This window comes from Sebastes fasciatus, chromosome 24, assembly GCF_043250625.1.
Source record: "Sebastes fasciatus isolate fSebFas1 chromosome 24, fSebFas1.pri, whole genome shotgun sequence".
NCBI lineage: Eukaryota > Metazoa > Chordata > Actinopteri > Perciformes > Sebastidae > Sebastes > Sebastes fasciatus.
In genome coordinates, this window is record NC_133818.1 from 3,722,668 (window position 1) to 3,743,076 (window position 20,409).

General features: G+C 42.0%; 1 protein-coding gene across 4 annotated transcripts in view; it reads right to left on the reverse strand.

Annotated features, from left to right (window-relative positions):
• Positions 1–2,460: 2,460 nt before the first annotated feature.
• The window catches only part of zeb2b (zinc finger E-box binding homeobox 2b), an 89,764-nt gene continuing 71,815 nt past the window's right edge, over positions 2,461–20,409 (reverse strand). For 2 of the 4 annotated variants that reach the window (XM_074627485.1, XM_074627484.1), the window contains exons 5-10: positions 17,850–18,038; positions 16,181–16,395; positions 12,409–12,517; positions 9,707–11,706; positions 5,920–6,100; positions 2,461–4,539 (exon numbers count right to left, since the gene is read on the reverse strand). In XM_074627485.1, coding sequence (XP_074483586.1) covers positions 3,968–4,539; positions 5,920–6,100; positions 9,707–11,706; positions 12,409–12,517; positions 16,181–16,395; positions 17,850–18,038 — 3,266 coding nt within the window. In that variant the 3' untranslated portion in view covers positions 2,461–3,967. The remainder of the gene's footprint in view (positions 4,540–5,919; positions 6,101–9,706; positions 11,707–12,408; positions 12,518–16,180; positions 16,396–17,849; positions 18,039–20,409) is intronic. The other 2 variants (XM_074627486.1, XM_074627487.1) reach the window with 1 other exon arrangement.

Genomic DNA, 20,409 nt, shown 5'->3' on the forward strand with positions numbered 1-20,409 from the left:
AGTGTATCTGCGGAGGCAGCAGAGTAGCCTGAGGCAAAACGTACACTTAGCTTTGGTGTGTACGAGGCCCAGCAGTGAATCATTAGAGCTCAGCTGTCCAAAATACACCACCAATCTGGCCCAGGCATATGGCTGCATGACACTCGTATGAATTACTACTACACGCTCGTGTTGTTGTTTTTCCTCCCTTTTAAATGTTCTACGAGGCGGGCAGCACTCCCAACACCGTTTTACATCAGAGCACATCAACATCACTGCAACACAGGTCTGCACATTAACATTTATACACAGGAAACAGGTCCAATCAGGTTTTAACACTGTAAGGATCTGTTTGAGACATGTAAACGATTACATTTCTGATGTGTTTTAACATCTAAATTGCAATTTTTTTATGTCTAGATGCCTTTAAAGTGACTGAACCTGGCATTAAGTGTTACAGATTATTATTGTGTTTGGTTTAAACTGTAAATTTAAACAATATAATCAGTTCTTTAGTGTCTGATAGTCGCTTTCTGATCATGCATCTTTATGGAGAAACATTGCATGTTAATTTCTGTCTGTATGCATTTTAAAAATTACACAAGGAGCGATGCTTCAGTCAAAACATGAAAATAAAATTATAAAAATCAATCCAGCGGCCTGATTGCAATTAAAAGCCGTCGTCCTTTGAGCCCAGGCTAATAGTCTCAGACAGTATTGATCCGTAAATTGGATCAACATCAGTATCAGCCGATATTCACAGAGTGACAACTGGAATTCAAACAGACAACGGAGACGGACGGCAGTAGAGTCTTACGGTAAATAACATTTCAGTTTGTTTTCGTCTCATCTGCATTAAAGAAACATTTATTTAGTCTCTTTCTTCCAGTTTTTCCCCTCGCATGATCTAATACATCTCATTTTCTCTTTGCTTCCTGCTTCTCTGCCTCTACCTACTCTCTGGTTGCAGGAATATTTCATCACATCCATCTCGACCTTTGACCTTCCCATTAGTTGCCTGTGAAGCCGCCGAATCCCGGCTTGTATGCGAGTCTAGTAGATGTAAAATGTAAAAGCAGAGGAAGGTTGAAGTTTCTCTCTTAATGGTAGCGATATCCTCCAGAGGATTCCCTCTTGCTCGCCTTGACACGCGCGCTCATTTTCCGCATGTGTGATTGTTGAGGCGGTTCACGGCACATTATCAGATTCATCAGCTAATCATTTAAGACCCGCTCTTTTATCTGCGAGATGGTCCGCGAGTGATCCGACGGCACGCCGATCGATAGGAATAATCGGAATATGCAAAGCGCGTTCTGATGTTTGGCATCGCTCAACCTTTGGCGCTTTCATCTGGGCCGTTTGATGTTGCCTTTAATCTGCATAACGCAGTGAGAGCGGCGGACGGAGGCGAGCGGCTGCTTCAGTGGAAAGGACGCCGCTGCTGGAGTCCACCTGTCAGGACTCAGGAAAGTTTCACTATCAGATCTGGAGAAGTAGACGTGTTGTTTCAGTGAGCAAGCACCAAAACTACTGATACTCTTAGGGGTGCAATTAGCAGTTATTTGCATTATTGATGATGATATTTGCATTATTCGTGTATTTGATTATTCATTAAATCTATTAAATGTCAGAAAATAGTGAAACATCCAAGGTGATACATAAATAAACTGATAAAAAACAAAGAAAAAGCAGCAAATCCTCACATTTAAGAAGCTGGAACCAGCTAATATTTGGGGTTTTTAATGTGATAATAGATTATTAAAATGTTTTTTTATTAATTTTTAATCACTCAGCTAAGGGATTTATTAACTTTGAGCACTAAAGAACTAAAAGTGCGTCAGTAAAATAAAATATATAATTCCATATGTTGTCAAAAGCGGTTTGTTTGAGAAATAAAGAGACATTTCCATGTTCTATTTTTGTATTATTGTATATTGTACATAGTGTTCTTTATTTCTGTATCTATTGTCTTGTACTTATTTCTTATACTTAGTAGAGAAACTTGTTTTTAACCGTGCACATGTATAAATAAATGTTGTTATATAAAGTATTTCTTAAAAAAAATTCTCTCTTTTTATGTTTAAAATTGATTATTTAAAGGACAAAGCACAAATTTTTCTGCATGTTTCTTACTGTCAATAAATCCCATAAAAAAATAAAAATAAATCTTATATAGTTTAATTTAAAAAAAAAAAAGATGGCCACTGTAGTTTAAAAAAATAAATAAATAAAAATTCATTGTTGACAATAATAAAGATATAAAATACTTCAGTTATTCAAATCCAGGTGAAAAGATGTGGAGTAAATGTTGTAGTGTTGTAATAAGCAGCAGGTCCGGGGTCAGTTCACTGTGATCCGTTTGAAAACGTGTATGTAATTAACATAATAATGAGCAGCAGTGGTTTCTGTATAAATATGATTTCTTCTTAAAGTGACTGGAGGCGAACCGCCCTGAATAAACATGAAGCGCTGACGGTTGGGTACTCTGTAATTTGGCTACTTTTATTCGAGCAGGGTCATTTTCAAGAGAAATTACAAATTAAGAATTCAATAATACTTTTACAAAGACATTTCAGGAAAGATTCTTCTTCAGTCATGATATCATACATAGTATTTAACAGTCCCTCTTCATTTTTTTTAGCTTAAAAAAAGAAACAAAGATGAAGAAAGTGGAATTTTTTCAGTCGAAAATACAGTGTTTTCACAATTGTATAAAAGTTCCCAAATTTGGAATTTTCCAGTAACTGGAAAATAAAGGAAATAAAATAAAATAAGATTAAACTTCGCATTTCACAATGTTTCAAAACACAATAAATGCTCTCTTTACGTAAAATTTGCCCCTATGATCGACACCATGTTCCTTTTTACTAAAATATATCTATATATTGAAGAACTATAGTACTGTACACAACAGTATGAAATAAATAAAATTAGGAAATATAAAATGGGCCACATAAATAATGTTTTTTTTTTTTCAACCTACAAATAAAATGTTGTTGTTTTCAAAAAAGAAAAATGGTTTGGTGTAATACTGACAAAAGAAAACATTGCACAACATAATGTAAACTAAGGAACTGCTGCCTATAAGTCTTAATACTGACACGGATGCTTCAAAGAACAACGGTGAACCATTTCATAATACTGAAGCTGGTGACAAAAATTAACCTTCCTTTTACACAATACGAGGGTGGCACTTGCAGAAAACACACAGGTTAAAAGGTTTGCATATAAGGCTTCTTTTTTCTTATCAAAAACACCTTACAAAGGCTTCCTCCTTCATTTTTTCCCCCCCCATCCCATCTGTCCATAAACTGTATTTTCCCTTAAAACCAAGGTCTCTTTAAAACTTCATCCTCTTAAAAAACCCTTCACGCAGTTTGTTTAAATTCCTTCATTTGATTCAAGAGGCCGTAAATAGTGTGGCTGGAGATGTTTGTGGCCGGGCAACATGGCAAACTAAAGACAACACCGGAGGTGAGAACAAAGGTAATACTGAAGGACTGTAGTGCAGACACTACTGCTCTTTTTCCAACACTGTATAAATATATACATAGGCAATACTTTTTATTATTTTTGTTCATGATTATAGAAGCGGAGTGCAATTTGTACAAGTCACTAGTTGTGCTATAAATACTATGGAACACAGGGGGTTTATTTGAGGAGGTTAGCACCACACATATTTTTAGGCCTTAGTACTGTACATTTTTTGAAATGTATTCATTTATTCATTGTTCGGTTTGCATAATGCAGCTTATTTCACAAACCCATGCCTCCCTTCCCTCAACGCCTCCTCCAGATTCACTTCTGAGTCCATGTCTTGTTCGGCAGACATCTTTCCCCCCCGAGGAGTCTGTCAAAGAAAGCTTCCCGGAAGCTTCAGGCACGTGCACGTACGGCTTAAAACACGGCGTTTTAAACCGAGCGGGTAAGAATACTGAACCGAAAGAGAGAAACTTAAAACTCTTTAAGATGGGAAGCTTTTTGCCGATTACATGCCATCCTCCATCGCGTCCTCGTGATCCGATTTGGTTTCCGTTTTGCCGTCCAGCGAGCTATCGTCCATCGAGTGCTCTCCGTTCTCCTCCTCGTCCCTCAACGTGTCCGGGTCCGTGTCCATGCTCTTGCTCTCCTCCTCCTCCTCCTCAAACTCGTCATCCCTCCGTCCGATCTTCGCGTACGTTCCTTCCACTTCCTTCCGTCCTTCTCTGATCCCTCCGTTCACGGCGTCGTGCCTCATGATGGCCTCGCGCTCCGCCAGCTCCGGGTAACCCTGAGGAGCCATGCCCTGCAAGTAGGCCCGGCTCATGAGCAGCTCCGTGGGCTCCAGGTGGCCCTTCTCACGGGCCTCCCGCTCCGCCGCCTCCCGCTCTTCGGCCTCCCGCTTGCAGTAGGAGTAGCGGTGGTTCATGTGCTGCGAGTAGGAGCCCGAGTGGGAGAACCTCTTCCCGCACTTGTCGCACTGGTAAGGCTTCTCCCCCGAGTGCAGCCTGGAGTGCTCGATGAGATGGTGTTTGTGTTTGAAGGCTTTCTTGCAGATCTGGCACTGGTGCGGCCTCTTGCCTGCGGAGACACAGAAACAGAGAGAGAGAGGACGTGAGTCGCCTGCCTCGCTTGTCCTGCTGCTACAGCAAATCACACAAGAAAGCAAAGGAAAAACTGGAATGCAATGGAGCAAAATGACATCACGGAGCTTTAAATCCAACTTATTTGTTTATTCAAATTGGGAGCGCAGACGAGAAAGTGCGCTCGCATTCACGGGCCTACATTATGGAAATTCCCTCCCGTGGTTAAAGCATGGAGAAACTCAACCACAACTACTTATTTTAGGCACACTGATGGATGCAACATAAACAAGCAAAGCAAACAAACAGAAGGAGTAAACAAGGAGGGAGGCTCCGAGGGGTTACCCTGCTTATCTCCGAATACAATTCAAGTTCATGGTGACGCCCGGCCCTCCGTTAGGGCTCCTCCGTCTAACAAATGTGACGGGACGCCTCGGATGCCAAGACCGAAATGAGAAACCCGAGCTGGCCACAAGGGCAGGGTGAGATAGTTTTATGACACGGGGCCATAAACTGTCTGGCTAAATAAATGTCCTCCGGGTTGTAATGTGGCCACACGGCTGCTGCTACACTTCTTCTACGTTACCTGCATCTGTTTTAAAATAACTGTCTAATTTTGGCTTCTTCTTCTTCATTCACTGCTGCTCAGCACGTGTGGAAACATGGCCGCCTGCCTCGCACACATCACATGACTCCCCTCTCAAACTGCACTTCTGTCCAACATCTGGCCAGTTCAGAATAGTGTTAAAAACAACACATAGCGACGCAACATGAAAGCGTCGCCGATAAGAGCGGTGCCCCCTCCCTCCCTTTTATGTCGGACCAGATAACACGACGGCTGCATAAAGCGGCGAGCGCCCGGCTACAGATAGCGGATAAAATAAATGATGCAACCTCGTGAAAGAGGATCTCTGTATAATAACTATAATGAAAGACTTGTTATCAGCGCTGTGAAGCTTCTGAGCGCCGCTCCGCTGATGTGATCTATCGCCAATAATGGGGCCGATAAAGGCATTAGGGGCTGGCTTTATATATCGAGGTGAATTGATGTGTGTCTTTTAAGATAGCAGAATGGTTCATACAGCAGGATATGATTGGAAAATAAAGAGCACAATGACTTGAAAAGCTCCCTTTGCTGGCCTACCTGCATTAATTACATTTTGATTTTTAGCAAAGAACACATGACATTAGAAATCTACTCATTCGTTGGCATCCCTGTCAATGAAGAAGCACGTTAAGGGTTGGTTTACATAAACAACTTAAGGGTCAAACAGAGAAGGAAAGAAGGAGAAAAGGGGGTTTTGGATTTGGAAACACAAACATTTAAAACATAAAAAAAGCAATGGGGTTTAAAATAAGGGTCTAGAACAGTATATACCTGTGTGTTCATATTTGTGTCTTAGAAGGGAACTGCTCTTCTGGAATGTTTTGTCGCACAAGTCACACGCGTACATACCACTTTCGGTCTTCTTAATCTTCTTCCGCGACAGACAGGAGTCGGGGTCTGTCATGTCGTCCAGCCCTGACATGTAATCTGGTGTACCGTCGAGCAGGTCCCCCTTCAAAAACACAAACGAAAAGAAGAGAGAAGACAAGAAACTAGAATGAATTACGTGCACCATGAAGGGTTGCAGTATATTTATTACGTTAGTTGGTCACTTTGCTTGGAATAATTTGAAATTGACTCTCGGACGCCAGTAAAGTGTCCGGCTACAAAGTGCCGTACAAAAGTAAAACTAAATTATTTATATTCTACTGAAATGGTCTGTGTTAAACAATACAATATGTAAATATAATGAGTGTTTTCAGTCCAAATTGGCGCCAAAAAACACCAGAGTTTAGTCTCTTTGCTTCTATACTCATATTTCGATAACGATACATATCACGATATAGATAAATAGATTTCTGGTAATACAATTAAGGGTAAAAAAAAACGTAAAAGACCCTTAAAACTGTCTTTCTGGACCATTATTAAAATACAAATCTAGGAGGTTTCATTCACAATCTGACAGCTGTAAAAAAAAAAAATAGAAATAGGACTGCAACTAATGATTATTTTCATCCTTAATTAATCATCAAAATAGCTAGATTCTTTTTTCTAACAAACAGCACAAAAACAAACAAACAAAACATTTCAGATAAACAGTATTAATCAAAAACGTAGTCAATCTGGAACCAGCAAATATTGGACATTTTTGCTGGATAATGACGAATATGATCAATTATTAAAAACGTTCGTTCAATAAATAAATAAATAGTCTATGAATTAAATAACCTCATGGTAAATTCTATTTGTGTGAATTAAATACTTGAAAAATGAAAAGTATTTTCTCATTCAATTAAGAACTTTAGTGCAAAATTGTACTTAGTGTGAGCTTGTTATTATCAATTTAGATGACGTAATTGTGTATCACGATACCTCGATATCTATGAAAGATGATAAATTATCATATTGAATTATCACCCAGCCGTACTAGAAAGCTATACAATCTCTTGATATGACTTCTATATTACATACTCTACAGTACGGTCATTTGTAGTTGCGTTGAACAAGAAGATATCTGCTTTCATGTGCTAATTGCTAAAATCAATTGCTAATATGAGTGAACACCAAAAAAAACACCAAAAGAAATAAAGTATTTTAGGAATAAATGTCATAATACTGCAATTATAAGATGTGTAAGTAGGTGTGCAAATCTACGTGTGTATCGCGATATTACGTTTTGTGATACCGTGTCGATTCTCATGAACACGGTATACATTTGTAATTAATAGTTTACATGCAAAGATTAACTCTGCAAAGAGATATGCTCTCTCAAAGTAGTGCTATGCGGTGTGTTTTTTATAATATGACAGTTTTCCTAAAATTATATTTAAAAAAAGAATCACAATATATCCCCTTCCTAACAGTATCGCGATATATCACAGTATATTGAGTAGTAACCCCTGTATCATGATACGTATTGTATCGGCAGATTCTAGTGTAAGTGTGCAAATCTTGTTTTTATTAAAATAAAAGCTCCTTAATGTTCTAATAACTGACTTCACGTCACCAGATAAAGCCGTAAACCTCCCAAACAATCACACTATGCCTCATGTTCTCATACATTTTTAATTCCCAGCGTTGATTTCTTATAAAACTTCCAGCTCTGCAGTAATATCCCCCATCTATTACTGACATGCTCCCCATTATGAAACTCAGCCATAATGGTGTATTCAGTGTGGTCTCATTTTGTACAGGAGCGTTAATTCTGCAGATTCCTCTAAAATTCTCTTTAATGATGAAGATTAGTCTTAAACATGAACAATATTACAACATTAGAGGAGGCTCAGCCAGCCGTTGTGGAAATTGCAAACTCATATAATGATTAAAATCAGAAGGTGGCTCCCTTCAATGCTTCTATGTGTGTGATAATGTGTGTTTTAAGAAGGGACCACTATCACTCTGCAATCAATTTGAACTAAACGCCTGTAGCTGTATTTTTAAAATCTAATTTAATAACTTAGAATAGGAAACATTATTAATACTTTTTTTCATCAAAATGGTTCCCTCTATGTTAAACAGCCTTCAGCATTCAGTGGTAATGAACATGGAGACTGTGCATTATTAATCCACATGTAGGAGCTCATTTTGGCTGCGGCTCGCGCTTTAAAATGCAGCAAAGTTGCGACGGGAGATTTGGGAGAAGTGCACGGCTCCGGGGCTCACCTTTGTCATTTTTACAAAGGCCTTTCACCCATATTTAATAACCAAATGTCTGAGTTCAGGCCAGCGCTGGAAGAGTCGGCAGCATTAATGTATTCCACACACTGCAGAGGGAGAAATTTACAGTGCAGAGTGGTAACAATTATGGCTTCACTCAGATGAGATTTTAGGGCCAATATCGTTCCTGTTATTTATCTGAACCTGATGCTGTTTGGTACTCGGTGCCAATATGTGCTTTTATGCTTAAATTGGACCTTTATGAGGGTAAAAATTAAACCAATATTCATGGTGACGTTTTACAGTGGAGGACCCTTAAAACTGTTTTGAACCATTATTAGACTACTATAAAACTCTAGGAGGTTTTATTAAAGTTTTCACAATCTGGCAGCTGTAAAAACAAAAAAATACAAATATGACTGCAACTAGTGATTATTTTCATTGTCTATTAATCTGTTGATTATTTTCTCGATTAATCGATTAGTTGTTTGTCTCAACTCAAAGATATTCAGTTTACTGTCCAAGAGGAGTAAAGAAACCAGAAAATATTCACATTTAAGGAGCTGCAATCAGAGAATTTTTAGTTTTTTTTCTTAAGAAATTACTCAAACTTGTTGATTAATTTAATAGTTGACAACTAATTGATTAATCAATTAATCGTTGCGGCTCTACAGTAGAGAATATTTTGGAGTAAGCGATTGTTTAGGCTTAGAAATGTCACAAATATACAGATTTTTTCCCCAATCCAACAGTCCAAGACATTTCATTTACAACACTATCAATCAGAAATGTAGTAAATCCTAAAATTTGAGATGCTACAACCAGCAAATATTTGTTATTTTTGCTAGATAATGACTAATATGACTGATCAATTACATATCGGGGGGCGTGATGAATAATAATCTCCTACAAATATTATATGTCTAGGGCTTTTATTGTGAAAGATAAGAAGGGAAGTGGTCTGAGCTGCCTTTGTTAAGGATGAAAAGAGTAATAAAGTTTGCCGTCTTGGTTCAGACTACGGAGGCCCTGTGTTTTTGCTTCATAAATATAGGTGCAACTAAAACCTGATTGGTTGTTTCGTGGTGTGAAAGTCCAGAAAAATTGCCAAAAATACGTAGTTTTTTTGCAGTGTAATATTCGCGTTCTGTGTGAAAAAAAAAACAATTTAAAAAATCTACCAATGTGTGAATGAATTGGTGTTTAAAGGCCTTAAAACGGTTGTAATTTGCTCCATATATCTACCCCACTCTGTTGACCTCTGACCTCTTTCCTCCATGACACCACTAACTACATTTGGTGTCCCAGCTGTTTATCTGTGTCTCCTTCGCCGGTTCGGTCTACCTCAGGTGAGCGTTTCTCTCTCCTGACTCTTTTAATTAGTACAGAAATGAGTTCAGATCATTTTCGGGAGTCTGAGTGAGCCTGGGGCTTTTCACAAAACCACAGGTGGCTTATTTACCTGGAAACCTGGTTTCCGCTGGTACTTTCTCCTCTGCTGCATCTCGGCAAACGTAGCTGCCCCTGCTGCATAAGTGTAGGCCATGTGTGGTAGGAAGCCCATTTGATCCATGCCCGGGTAGGCCCTGAGGCCCGCGATGCTGGCCTGCATCGGGGGCATGAATGTGGCCGGTGGGAAAGCGCTCTGAGGTGGAAGTGACGTGTATAGGGGTTTGCCGGCGAACGGGTTAATGCCGAAGATGGGGCTAGTGCTTTTTTCAAGGCTTCCGTTGTTGTTGGAGAATTCCTTCTTGAGATAGGCCAGGTTCAGAGGCTCTTCGAAGTGCTCTCGAGGAGAGGGGATGCTGCTGTGGTCGATGGAGATGCTGTTGATTTTCGGTCTGCTTTTGACAGAGTGTGCGTGCTTGGGCTCCTTCATGAGTCTCGGCAGAGAGAGGTCCAGCGGCTCGGCCTGCAGGTCCTCTGAAGTCAAGCTGTTTGGAGTGTACGAGCTGCTGTGGGAGTTTTTGGAAGATGTGGAGGACAGGTTTAGCGGGGAGGGGGTGTTGCTGCGGGAGTGGTCCAACTTTTCGCCGGCGGGTTTGGCGCTGCCGCCGTACTGGTGGTTTTTCAAATGTCTGAGCGGGTTGTCACAGTTGTTAACGTTGTTATGGAGCTCTGCTATGGAGGGGGACGTGATGCGGTCGGCAGGTTTCAGTAGAGACATGGGTGACCTAGCTGCCATAGAGTCTTTTGGTGGAGTGTAGTGGTTATTTGTTCCGACAACCATATCCATGTTGTGCCTGTGCTCTAGTGGTGGGGTTCTGGTGGTGCCGTACTGGTACATCTTCCGCTGCTCGAACCACTCCTTGACGAATTCCTGAGGGAGGCCGACCGCTATGGAAATCTTGAGCAGCTCCTCCGAGTTGGGCTCCATGTTCATGGCGAAATACGCCTTCAGCACGGACATGTGGTCCCTGTAAGGGTGGAGGGGCCCAGTGAAGCCCTTCTCAGACATCATGGAGGGGGGTAAGTGGGCGTTCTTCTCCACGTATAATGTCGGTTGTTTGGGCATCAGATTCTCACTGGGCTGCAGCACGGCCTTGATCTCCTCGTTCATTTTACACAGGTAGCGTTCGTGCTGATGCAGAGGTATCGGCCCGTTGAAGCTTTCTTTGCAATATTGGCAAGCATAAGGTGTAAACATGATATTTTCCTGCACCTTCTCCTCCACACCTCCTTCAAGCATGTGGTTGGATTTCTCTCGTTTGATATTGCTAATCTGTCTCTTTGAGTCTGTCGTCAAGCTCTGGAGGCAGGCTTTGGCTTCGTTCACCTTCTCTAACGTGTAGTCGATGATGCTTTTGGTGGCGCCGTTGTGATTGACGAGTGGAAGACCGGCCGAAGCCCCGCTAGATGTCAGCACCTGCTTCTGCTCCTCCACCTGGGAGCCCAGCTCCTTCATGTAGGCCTTGAGCCTGGAGAGCTCCTCGGGCTTGCAGTCCATCTTCTGCCTGCACACAGTGTTGTCCACGATCTGGAGCACCTTCTGCACCTCGCTCAGGTTGTTCCCCAGAGACCCTGGGAAGCACAGGAGCTGCGACTCCAGGCTGGCCATCCCCAAGTGCTGCAAGGGGCTCTGGGCCGAGTGGTGGATCCCCAGCGGGCTGTTCCCCCCCATGCCTCCGTTCATGAACGGCCCGGGAGCTCCGAACCCGTGCGACGCCATCATCAGCTTGTAGTCGTTGAAGTCCAGCGGCTCCGTCTTGATGCTCATGTGGTTGTTGTGGTCGGCGAGGCCCAGCGGCTTGCCGTTCTCCAGCTTCTGCCGCAGCTGGGTGATGGCGGTGTTGGTGGGCGAGGAGGAGGAGGAGGTGGGGGAGGAGCCCGTCTTCATGTTGCTGCGCATCCTGCCGTTGACGGCGATCAGCCCGATGCACTTTTTGCTGCTGATGTGGGAGCTGTAGGAGCCCGAGTGGGAGAAGCGCTTCTTGCAGTTGGGACACTCGTACGGTTTTTCACCTGTAACAAAAATACATTATTGTAAGATGGCTGATATGAATAATATCAAATTAGTAGTTGTTTATTTGTTTAAAAAATGTAATTAATTAATGAATGAATCATTATTAACTATGGACAATCATGAATGCAATTAAATATTTTAATCAATTGACATCCCCAATTACTGTGTTTGTTGTTTTATCCTTTGTTCACCACTTGTTTCAATTTATATTTAATTTAACTTGAGTTGGAGAAATAAATCTTTTTACTAAACTTCAATTTAGTCCTGAGACTTTGCTTTGGGGACCGGGGACCTTTGCACTTTTATGTTGCACTCCTACCCCCCTAGACCCGGGCGTCACTATTAGAACATCAAATAAATAAAATAAAATAAATAAATATACATGGAAAGCAGTGAAGTTAGAGTTCAGTAATAAATTATTCCAAATTTACTAGAGGATATAAAAGTTTGGAAGAGAAAATTAAGCAATCAGAAAAAGCCTCATTTAGTGTTTCTGTTGATCAATGTTCCTGACAAATAAACTAATAACTGCTTCACACACATTTCTGAGCAAATATTGTCGTTGGCAACTGGACTGATTCTTAAACACAGCTCAGTTCAGTGTCCATCAACAGCAGAGACGCTCCAAAATAAACCGAGAGGAATTTCATGGCGATGTTGAATCACGTTATGAATATTCAGAGAGCCGGGCAGCGACTCACCGCTATGAATCCGGAGGTGCTCCTTCAGATGGTGCTTGTATTTGAAGGCCTTGCCACACTCGGTGCATTTGAACTTGCGGTTGCCAGCCGCTTGGTTGAGCAGTTGGTGCTGTGAGAGAAAGAGAGAGAAAGAGAGGAAGAGATTCACGTTAAAAAAAAAAAAAAAATGTAAATAATCACAAGCGGTCGGCATGACAACAAGCAACAAGCCAAGCGGCTCTCGTCGCCAGCGGAGCATCTTGGCTTTCTACTCCCACCTCCGTAGAGCGACTCCAGGCAGCGGCGGCGATAACACAGAGAATCACATACCTTTTAATTTCCTGGCTCCGCAGCCAAAGGAGGCATGCCTTTAGAATTTGGCAGCCCGGAAAATAGAATAAATGAAAAGAGTCTTTTTAGAGCGTTTCCCCTTCATTAGAGCCGCCGATCTGATCTACTTTTCATTAATTTGGGCCTAATCAGTCTGAAAGGTATTCACAATCATCTGTGGGCTCTTTCACCCGGCCTACCTGTATTCACACCGTCTGAATTACACTTTCTTCACAACACTTTCAAATGTCTTACAGTAATTGGGTCCTTTTTTAAATGCCTCTTTAATAATGGGAGAATACAGAACAGAGCGTATAGGCTCGGCCTTGATTCTCTGTTCAAAGGTAAACATCAGTTGCAATCCATCAAATTTGCAATTCAAACAAGCCCTGTTCTCTGAAAGGAAATCAAAATATAATACGCAGCGACAACAACAACACCGGGTGTGTAAACCTGGCTCGTCACTCACGAAACAATTAATACCAAGTGGGAGTTGAGGACGTTAAACGGTTAGTAAATAAAAAAAGGACACATATTCTCTGAGCTCGCTAGGGGGAAAAACACAGCGCCTCCCTCCTCCCAGTTCAGCCTTGACAAATGCTGGGGTGTGTGCTGACTCTACCCACATTCCTGGGGAGACAGATGGTGGCGCGCAGGACACTGGGAGGACTGGGAGGAATTGTTCAAACAGCCCCAACCTTCAAAGATCAAGCAGGGAGAGTCGGGGGCCCCGCCAAGCGCCGGAGAGGGACCCCACCGCTCGTATGTTGCCGAGTTGCATAAACAAACAGCAACAGCTGCTTCGGTGCCTCCGCCCCCACCTCCACCGCCGCCACCACCATCCCCTTACGTCCCCCTGAGGACCCCTGCCCGGTAAAGTTTAGTCTCGCCACCACTGCTAATAAGACACAATCGCTCTGCGCTCTTAATTGTGAATGGCACCGGCAAAATGCTCTCCTCCGTGGCTCGTTGTCGGTGTGAACGCCACCACTGCTGGTTGTGGGCGGGGACCCGGCTGCATGTTTGCATATGTATAACCTCTAATTAGTCATATTTCAGCTAATTGGTTAAGAGGAGGAGGAGTATTAAGGCTTGTAAACATACGAGACAGAACAGCGGAGCACATGTTTACCTATCAGGACATTATTCTTTATGTTAATCTCCTGAGCTGGCTGTTAATTGTACATGAATACACGCGGAAGAGGAGGTGATATTGTGGTTTGTCTCAAATAAAACAGACAAAGGATAGAGCGCCACCTAGAGAAAATCCACCGAGTAAGACATCACCTCGGCCTCATCTCGAGGATTACCACTTAAACAACCCGGCTCATTTACAAATCAAGATAACCGGCTTTGTGGAAGGACCTGCAGCGCCTGAATAGGAGGCCATTGACTCCGGAGGGGAGCAGCAACAGCATTGTAATATGAGGATTGGGACGGCGGCCCATCTGCTCACGTTTACGCCCAGCTGGTAGATCAGGTGAAAGAGCTGGCTGCTGACATCTGATCAAATCAGCCACAGTCTGAGCCTGTCATTCTCGCTTCAGAGAGCACAACACAACACCCACGACCTGGGACTGAACACCGCAGAGCGTCAGGGTACATGATATCATCTGGCTCATCTACTGTACACTACCGGGCTTCGCTAGTGGAGGACGTTCAGGAGAAAATTAGATATCAAAAGGGTGCTTACACAGCTAAAACAACCTGCAGTGATAATGTCATCTAATACGCAACAGATGAACAAAAAATTATCACGTTTATCCTGGAGGTTTTCAATTAATTCTTTTTAAATTTAGGGGTTTTCAATGCTACATTTCAGTGTGCATCGAAATCACAAAAGTAGACATTACATTTTAGAGATTTCTTAAAACAAATTCCTCCCCAGAGTTGCCAAGTCTGCTTATTATAAGTGACTTTGGGCTTGTTTTTTTTTAAAAGTTGCTTACAAATGTTGGTAGCAGTTGCGTTTTTTGGGGCTTGTTTCTTAAGTATAGTTGCTTATTTGGGCTCCTGTCTTTCTCCTCTAATGATGGAGTTTAGCTACAACAAAGACTGGGGGAAAAAAAGGGGACTTAAAGATTAGATTCGGGACGATTCAAAGGCAGGTTGCTGCTTTTTGTTCACATCATGCCGAACTGGAAAAATCTAAAATTACAAGCTAAAAGTTGTTGCAAAAATTACATGAAAAGTTCTTTAAGTTTATAACAAGAACAATTTAGAGTTAAAAGCTAAAATTGGATGCAAAAATGAAAGGAAATGCAATCCAAAATAAATTCATAGGTAGGGAGGTAAGGTCGCTTGTTTTGGGCTTCTTTGGAGGGAGAGTTGCTTCTTTTGAGCTCGTTTCTATAGACCTGTTTGCTTGTTTCTATAGACCTGTTTGCTTGTTTCTATAGACCTGGTTGCTTGTTACTATAGACCTGGTTGCTTGTTTCTGTAGACCTGGTTGCTTGTTACTATAGACCTGGTTGCTTGTTTCTGTAGACCTGGTTGCTTGTTTCTATAGATCTAGTTGCTTGTTTCTATAGATCTAGTTGCTTGTTTCTATAGACCTGGTTGCTTGTTTCTATAGATCTGGTTGCTCGTTTCTATATACCTGATTGCTCGTTTCTATAGACCTGGTTGCTTGTTTCTATAGACCTGGTTGCTTGTTTCTATAGACCTGGTTGCTTGTTTCTATAGACCAGGTTGCTTGTTTCTATAGACCTGATTGCTTGTTTCTCTCGCGAGATCTGGCGACACCGCTCCTCCCTTGTAAACACCCTCCAAAGCCCAACTACAGACTCCATCTACTTTAAAATTTACTGCTCAATTCTAGTTCACTGAGAAGTTATAATTATCCCCCAATGTGCGAAAACTCTGTAAGCGTGCAATTTTTTTTTCCCGCCACAATCTATCTGGCCCCACATCTTCAACTTAAAGCTGACAAGCGAGTTAAACAGCCGTGACTGCTGGATGTGTTTTCACCTCGCAGGACTTTAAGGTGATTCATGCTAACTGCCAGCAGATTCACATTATATTTCAGACATATAGGGTATAAATCGCTCGAGAAAATTCAAGTATACACAGATGTTTATGCAGTGCATGAAATTAGAAGAGGGGGGTGGTGGGGTGAGGTTTGATGGAGTACTACGACTGCAGGCTGCACATTAAAGGCCAGGAGTGAAGTGAAGTTAAGGAGCTGATAAAAATTTCCAAATTGGAAATTCACACAATCATTCGATCGTGAACACGAGACTGGAAAATTATATCAGGGAGGGCCATCAAAAAACCATTTAGGGCCTCAATTAAAGTTATTACCATTAAAGGATCTGCATCTTCAAAATGCCATGAAAAATTAATAATGATTGCCAATCAGAAAAAATGATCTCTCTTCTCTGAGGGACATTAGAAATGAAGCGGGGTACAGGGAGGAGGAGGAGGAGAAGTGAAGGATGAAGAAGAAAAAACCCTCTCTAACCTGATCCCTCGCAGGCTTGTGTGTGGCCATATGCCGCTCAAGCTGAGTGCGGTAAGCAAACGTGTAGTTGCACAGGGGGCAGGCGAAGTTCTCCTCGTTCTTCTCATGGCGGTACTTGATGTGCTCCTTCAGCGATGTCAAACGCTTGTAGCCCCGGTCGCAGTAGGGGCAGGTCAACAGTTGGGCGAAGGCATCTGGCGTTCCAGGTGGCAGGTCTGCACGGGAGACAGCGGGAGGAGGAGGAGGAGGGAGGGGAGGAAGGGGAAGGGAAAGCGGGCCAAAAGGTCAGCGAATCAATGGCAGCTAACGGGCGGGCTGCCCAGAGTGGTATGGGAGTTATCTGTGCAATCTGCTCCACATGAGAGCCACGGTGTCAGGCTGGCATCCGCTGCACTACGACCTCCTCCCGACTCCTCACACACACTCTCTCACAATCACACACAGCCCTCCGTCTCACTTTCCTTCACACAGTAACAAACACATGATACTGTACGTACTCTAACACACAGATACCTCCCTAATTGCCTTAAACAGCCCTCTTTTTTAATGCCATTCCCACTGACACGTTCATCGTGTCTGCAGCATGAATCATGAGCTCATTCCAATTCAAACCCCCCCCAGTTTTCTCCCTCCGGGGAGCTTCAGAGGTGCGCTATCTGATTTCAAGCCCCTGCCCAGCTGTTGCTTAAGACTGTAGGTAAACACCAAGGCATCCGGTGAATCTGTGGGACCAACAGCTGCCCGGTTGTGTCAGCGGGAAGAGCTGCTGCTCTGTCCAGACGCCTTTTTTTTTAACCTTTGGTTGTACAAGGGAGGTTAGCTGAGCAAGCATGTTCTGCTAGAGCAGTTTTTACTTAATTTCAACCCAGATTTTTTTAAAAGAATATTAAAGGAATAATACTAGGGCTGCAACTAACGATGATTTTCATTGTCGTTTATTTTCTCCTTAGTTGTTTGCTCTATAAAATGTCAGAAAATGGTGAAAAATGTCCAAGACGACGTCCTCAAATGTCTTGTTTTGTCCACAACTCAAAGATATTCAGTTTACTTTCATAAAGGAGGAAAGAAACCAGAAAATATTCACATTTAAGAAGCTGAAATCAGAGACATTTTTATTAAAAAATGACTCAAACCGATTAATTGTTTCAGCTCTAAATAGTTCGAAATGAATCTCTCTAGGGCTGTCGTTTTAAAATAGTCAATACTGGCGTCACAAACATATTCACTGCCTTAATTTAAATATTTTTATTTATTTATTTATTTTATTTTATTTATTGAGCCCAAAATAATAGCCAATGAAGGAAAACAAAAGTGATAATACTTATAATAATCATAATCTTAGTCAAACTATATTACTTAAATAAAAAGAAAAGCAGGCGAATAATCTGGCCACGCCACCTTAACGACTTATAAACAAATAAAAATGATTTAAAGCAAGATTGTGTAACTTTTTAACGAGAAAATAACACGTTATATATTTTCTATTTTTAAGTTTTTAAAATGTGACCTGTCTCAGGTCAGCCCCCTCGGGGGGGCTTTGCTGATATGACTAGTAGCTTATGGAGGCTAATGTTAGCCACCGTATGCTAACTTTAGATAGTGACAGACATCTCACTCCTCCCGTGACTCATCTCCCCCTCCTCCCCCCGACCACTGACAGGACTCGTACCGTTCTCCTCCGGCCCGGTGGCCTCCGGCGTGCCCAGGCGGGACAGCTCCTCCGGGGCTTCTGGGTAGATGATGGCGGTGTCGCCCCGCTGCAGGTACTCTGCAATGCTCACCACGTGACTGTCGCCGTCGTCCAGCTTCCGCTTGGCGAAGAAGTCCTCGAACTCTGAAGTGCAATCGACGTTCTTGACTGAAGGGAGAGAGAGGAAGAGGAGAGTCGGTGAAGGAGGAGGCCGATAGAGAGAGAGAGAGGGAGAGAGAGGGGGGGAGGAATAAATTGGATTCATTTCTTCCCCTGAGAAATGTCTTACAGAAGGATATTGGGAACATCTTGGGTGGAAATGCGATGAGGACAGCCACCCTAAAACATTACAGCCGTGCTTTGGGGAGAATACATCTAAATTACGGGGTTTGCTTGTCACGCCATGCCGGCTAAAATAAGAATTGTAACTTAATCCGGCCAAAAGTCAGAGATAAACGCGCTACTATGAGCTGCTGAGGAGCTACGTGTCAAAAAACTTCACTGACCTAATTTACTCATGACATCAAATCAGATTTAGAGTTAAAAATAAAAAAGGAAACACTCACACACACATATATATATATATATATATATATACATACACAAGCCTGGCTTAATCAGCAACAGAGCCACGTTTCTTTGTATCGACTTTCACATATAAGGTCAATCAAGAGACTGTGGCTTTTGTTGATTCTGTGTTGAACAGATTACGGCGGCCAAACCACAAACCAGCGCACAAAAAAGAAAAAAAAGGAGGAGAGAAAAAAGCTTCGCCATAGCTGAGCAGAATGTATCTTAAGCCAGCCAAAGTGCTGAGGCCACACAATGCGTTTTCTCAAATTATTTCCCCGTCCCTTCTCTTCAGGGAAACTCTTAAGCTGCAGCGTGGAGATAGCTGCCTCCAAAACACAAACCGGAGCTAAAAGAAATCAGCAGCCTTCATTAGTCAAGGGGATGGCCGACTTTCAAAACACACACACGCTGTTTACAACTTGAGGAAATTCTGGAGGCTGTACGGCCATATCGAACCAAAAAGAGTGACGTCTCATCAGACTCCTTCCACTGTTAATTAGGCTTTTAGACGGCGAGCCAAGGTGAGGTTTAAAGAGCCATTTGTTAGGCCGTGATGACTTTGCGGTCCAATTTGCGAAAGGTCAAGGTAGTGGATATTTGGTTGTCAAAAATGGCACCGAAATGTCATCGGTGCCAATGGATCACTTTTGATAACGCAGAATATACGGCGTTCTCATTAGCTTCTGAGGACGGCTAAGCTAATTGTGAGAGGCTGAGTGTTGTGATAATAGTGTTTTTAAGATGGACCCTTAACAAATAGAAGTACTTTCAAGTGTGCTATTAGTATACTTATTTTAAACTTCAAATAAAAATGTATTCTTTCAGTTTACCTTTTAGGTTCTTATCAGAGATATACTTAAGTATACTTAGCTTATACTAACAAGTATACAGAAAAGTCAAAGTATACTTGGCTTATACTGACAAGTATACAGAAAAGTGTAAGTATAATTAGCTTATACTAACAAGTATGCAGACAAGTCAAAGTAAACTTGGCTTATACTGACAAGTATACATAAAAGTGTAAGTATACTTGGCTTATACTAACAAGTATACAGAAAAGTCAAAGTATACTTGGCTTATACTGACAAGTATACAAAAAAGTGTAAGTATACTTGGCTTATACTGACAAGTATACATAAAAGTGTAAGTATACTTGGCTTATACTGACAAGTATACACTTAAAGTATACTTAAAAGTATACTTCTATTTACTAAAAAGTTGGCCAATTTAGTCCCACTAAGTATTGAAGTAGTACACTTACAAGTATAATACTAGTACATGATATTAGTATACTTACTACATAAAGTATACTTGGGGGAAATGTACTTGAACTTGACTTAAGTAAACTTGAAGTATACTACTTGTTGGTAAGGATGACTGATGGTGCAATCACTTTCTGGACGTAAACCTAAGAGCCTTCAGGGTAATGACATGTTTATTTTATGTTTCCGTCAGAGCGGAGTTCTCATTCTTCACGTTATTGAGTCATTCTGGACGAAAAATATAAAAGTAAAATGTTCCTTTAAGGAGGAACAACCGACTTTTCTTCCAGCGCAGGAGGAAATCACCTGGATCAAAGTGTGCTTTGGCACCGGGACGTGATCAAACTGCTCATGTGCTTAAATGAAATCACATGTGATCTAGTGGCGGCGAGCTTCCACAGCGGTGCCACAGTATTGTTTCCAAAAACTCCTTTAAGCAGCAGCGAAAATGGAAAACATTTGCTGTGCTTGGATTTTAAAGAACACAGAGAGAAAGAGAGAGAGGGAATAAAGTGAAGAAGAAAACACCACGACGACGACGAGCAGAAAAGTAATCGTAATTAAAGCTGAAGGGAGGGCTTTGAGGCCGGGCTGCGTGGCGTTCTGTGGGGTGAGTTTGGTTTACCATAACAGCGTCCAGGGCCAATTGTCAGGGTGGCCAGGATGATGTCATGGAAGGGAGGGGTGTGTGGCCGCAAATCAGC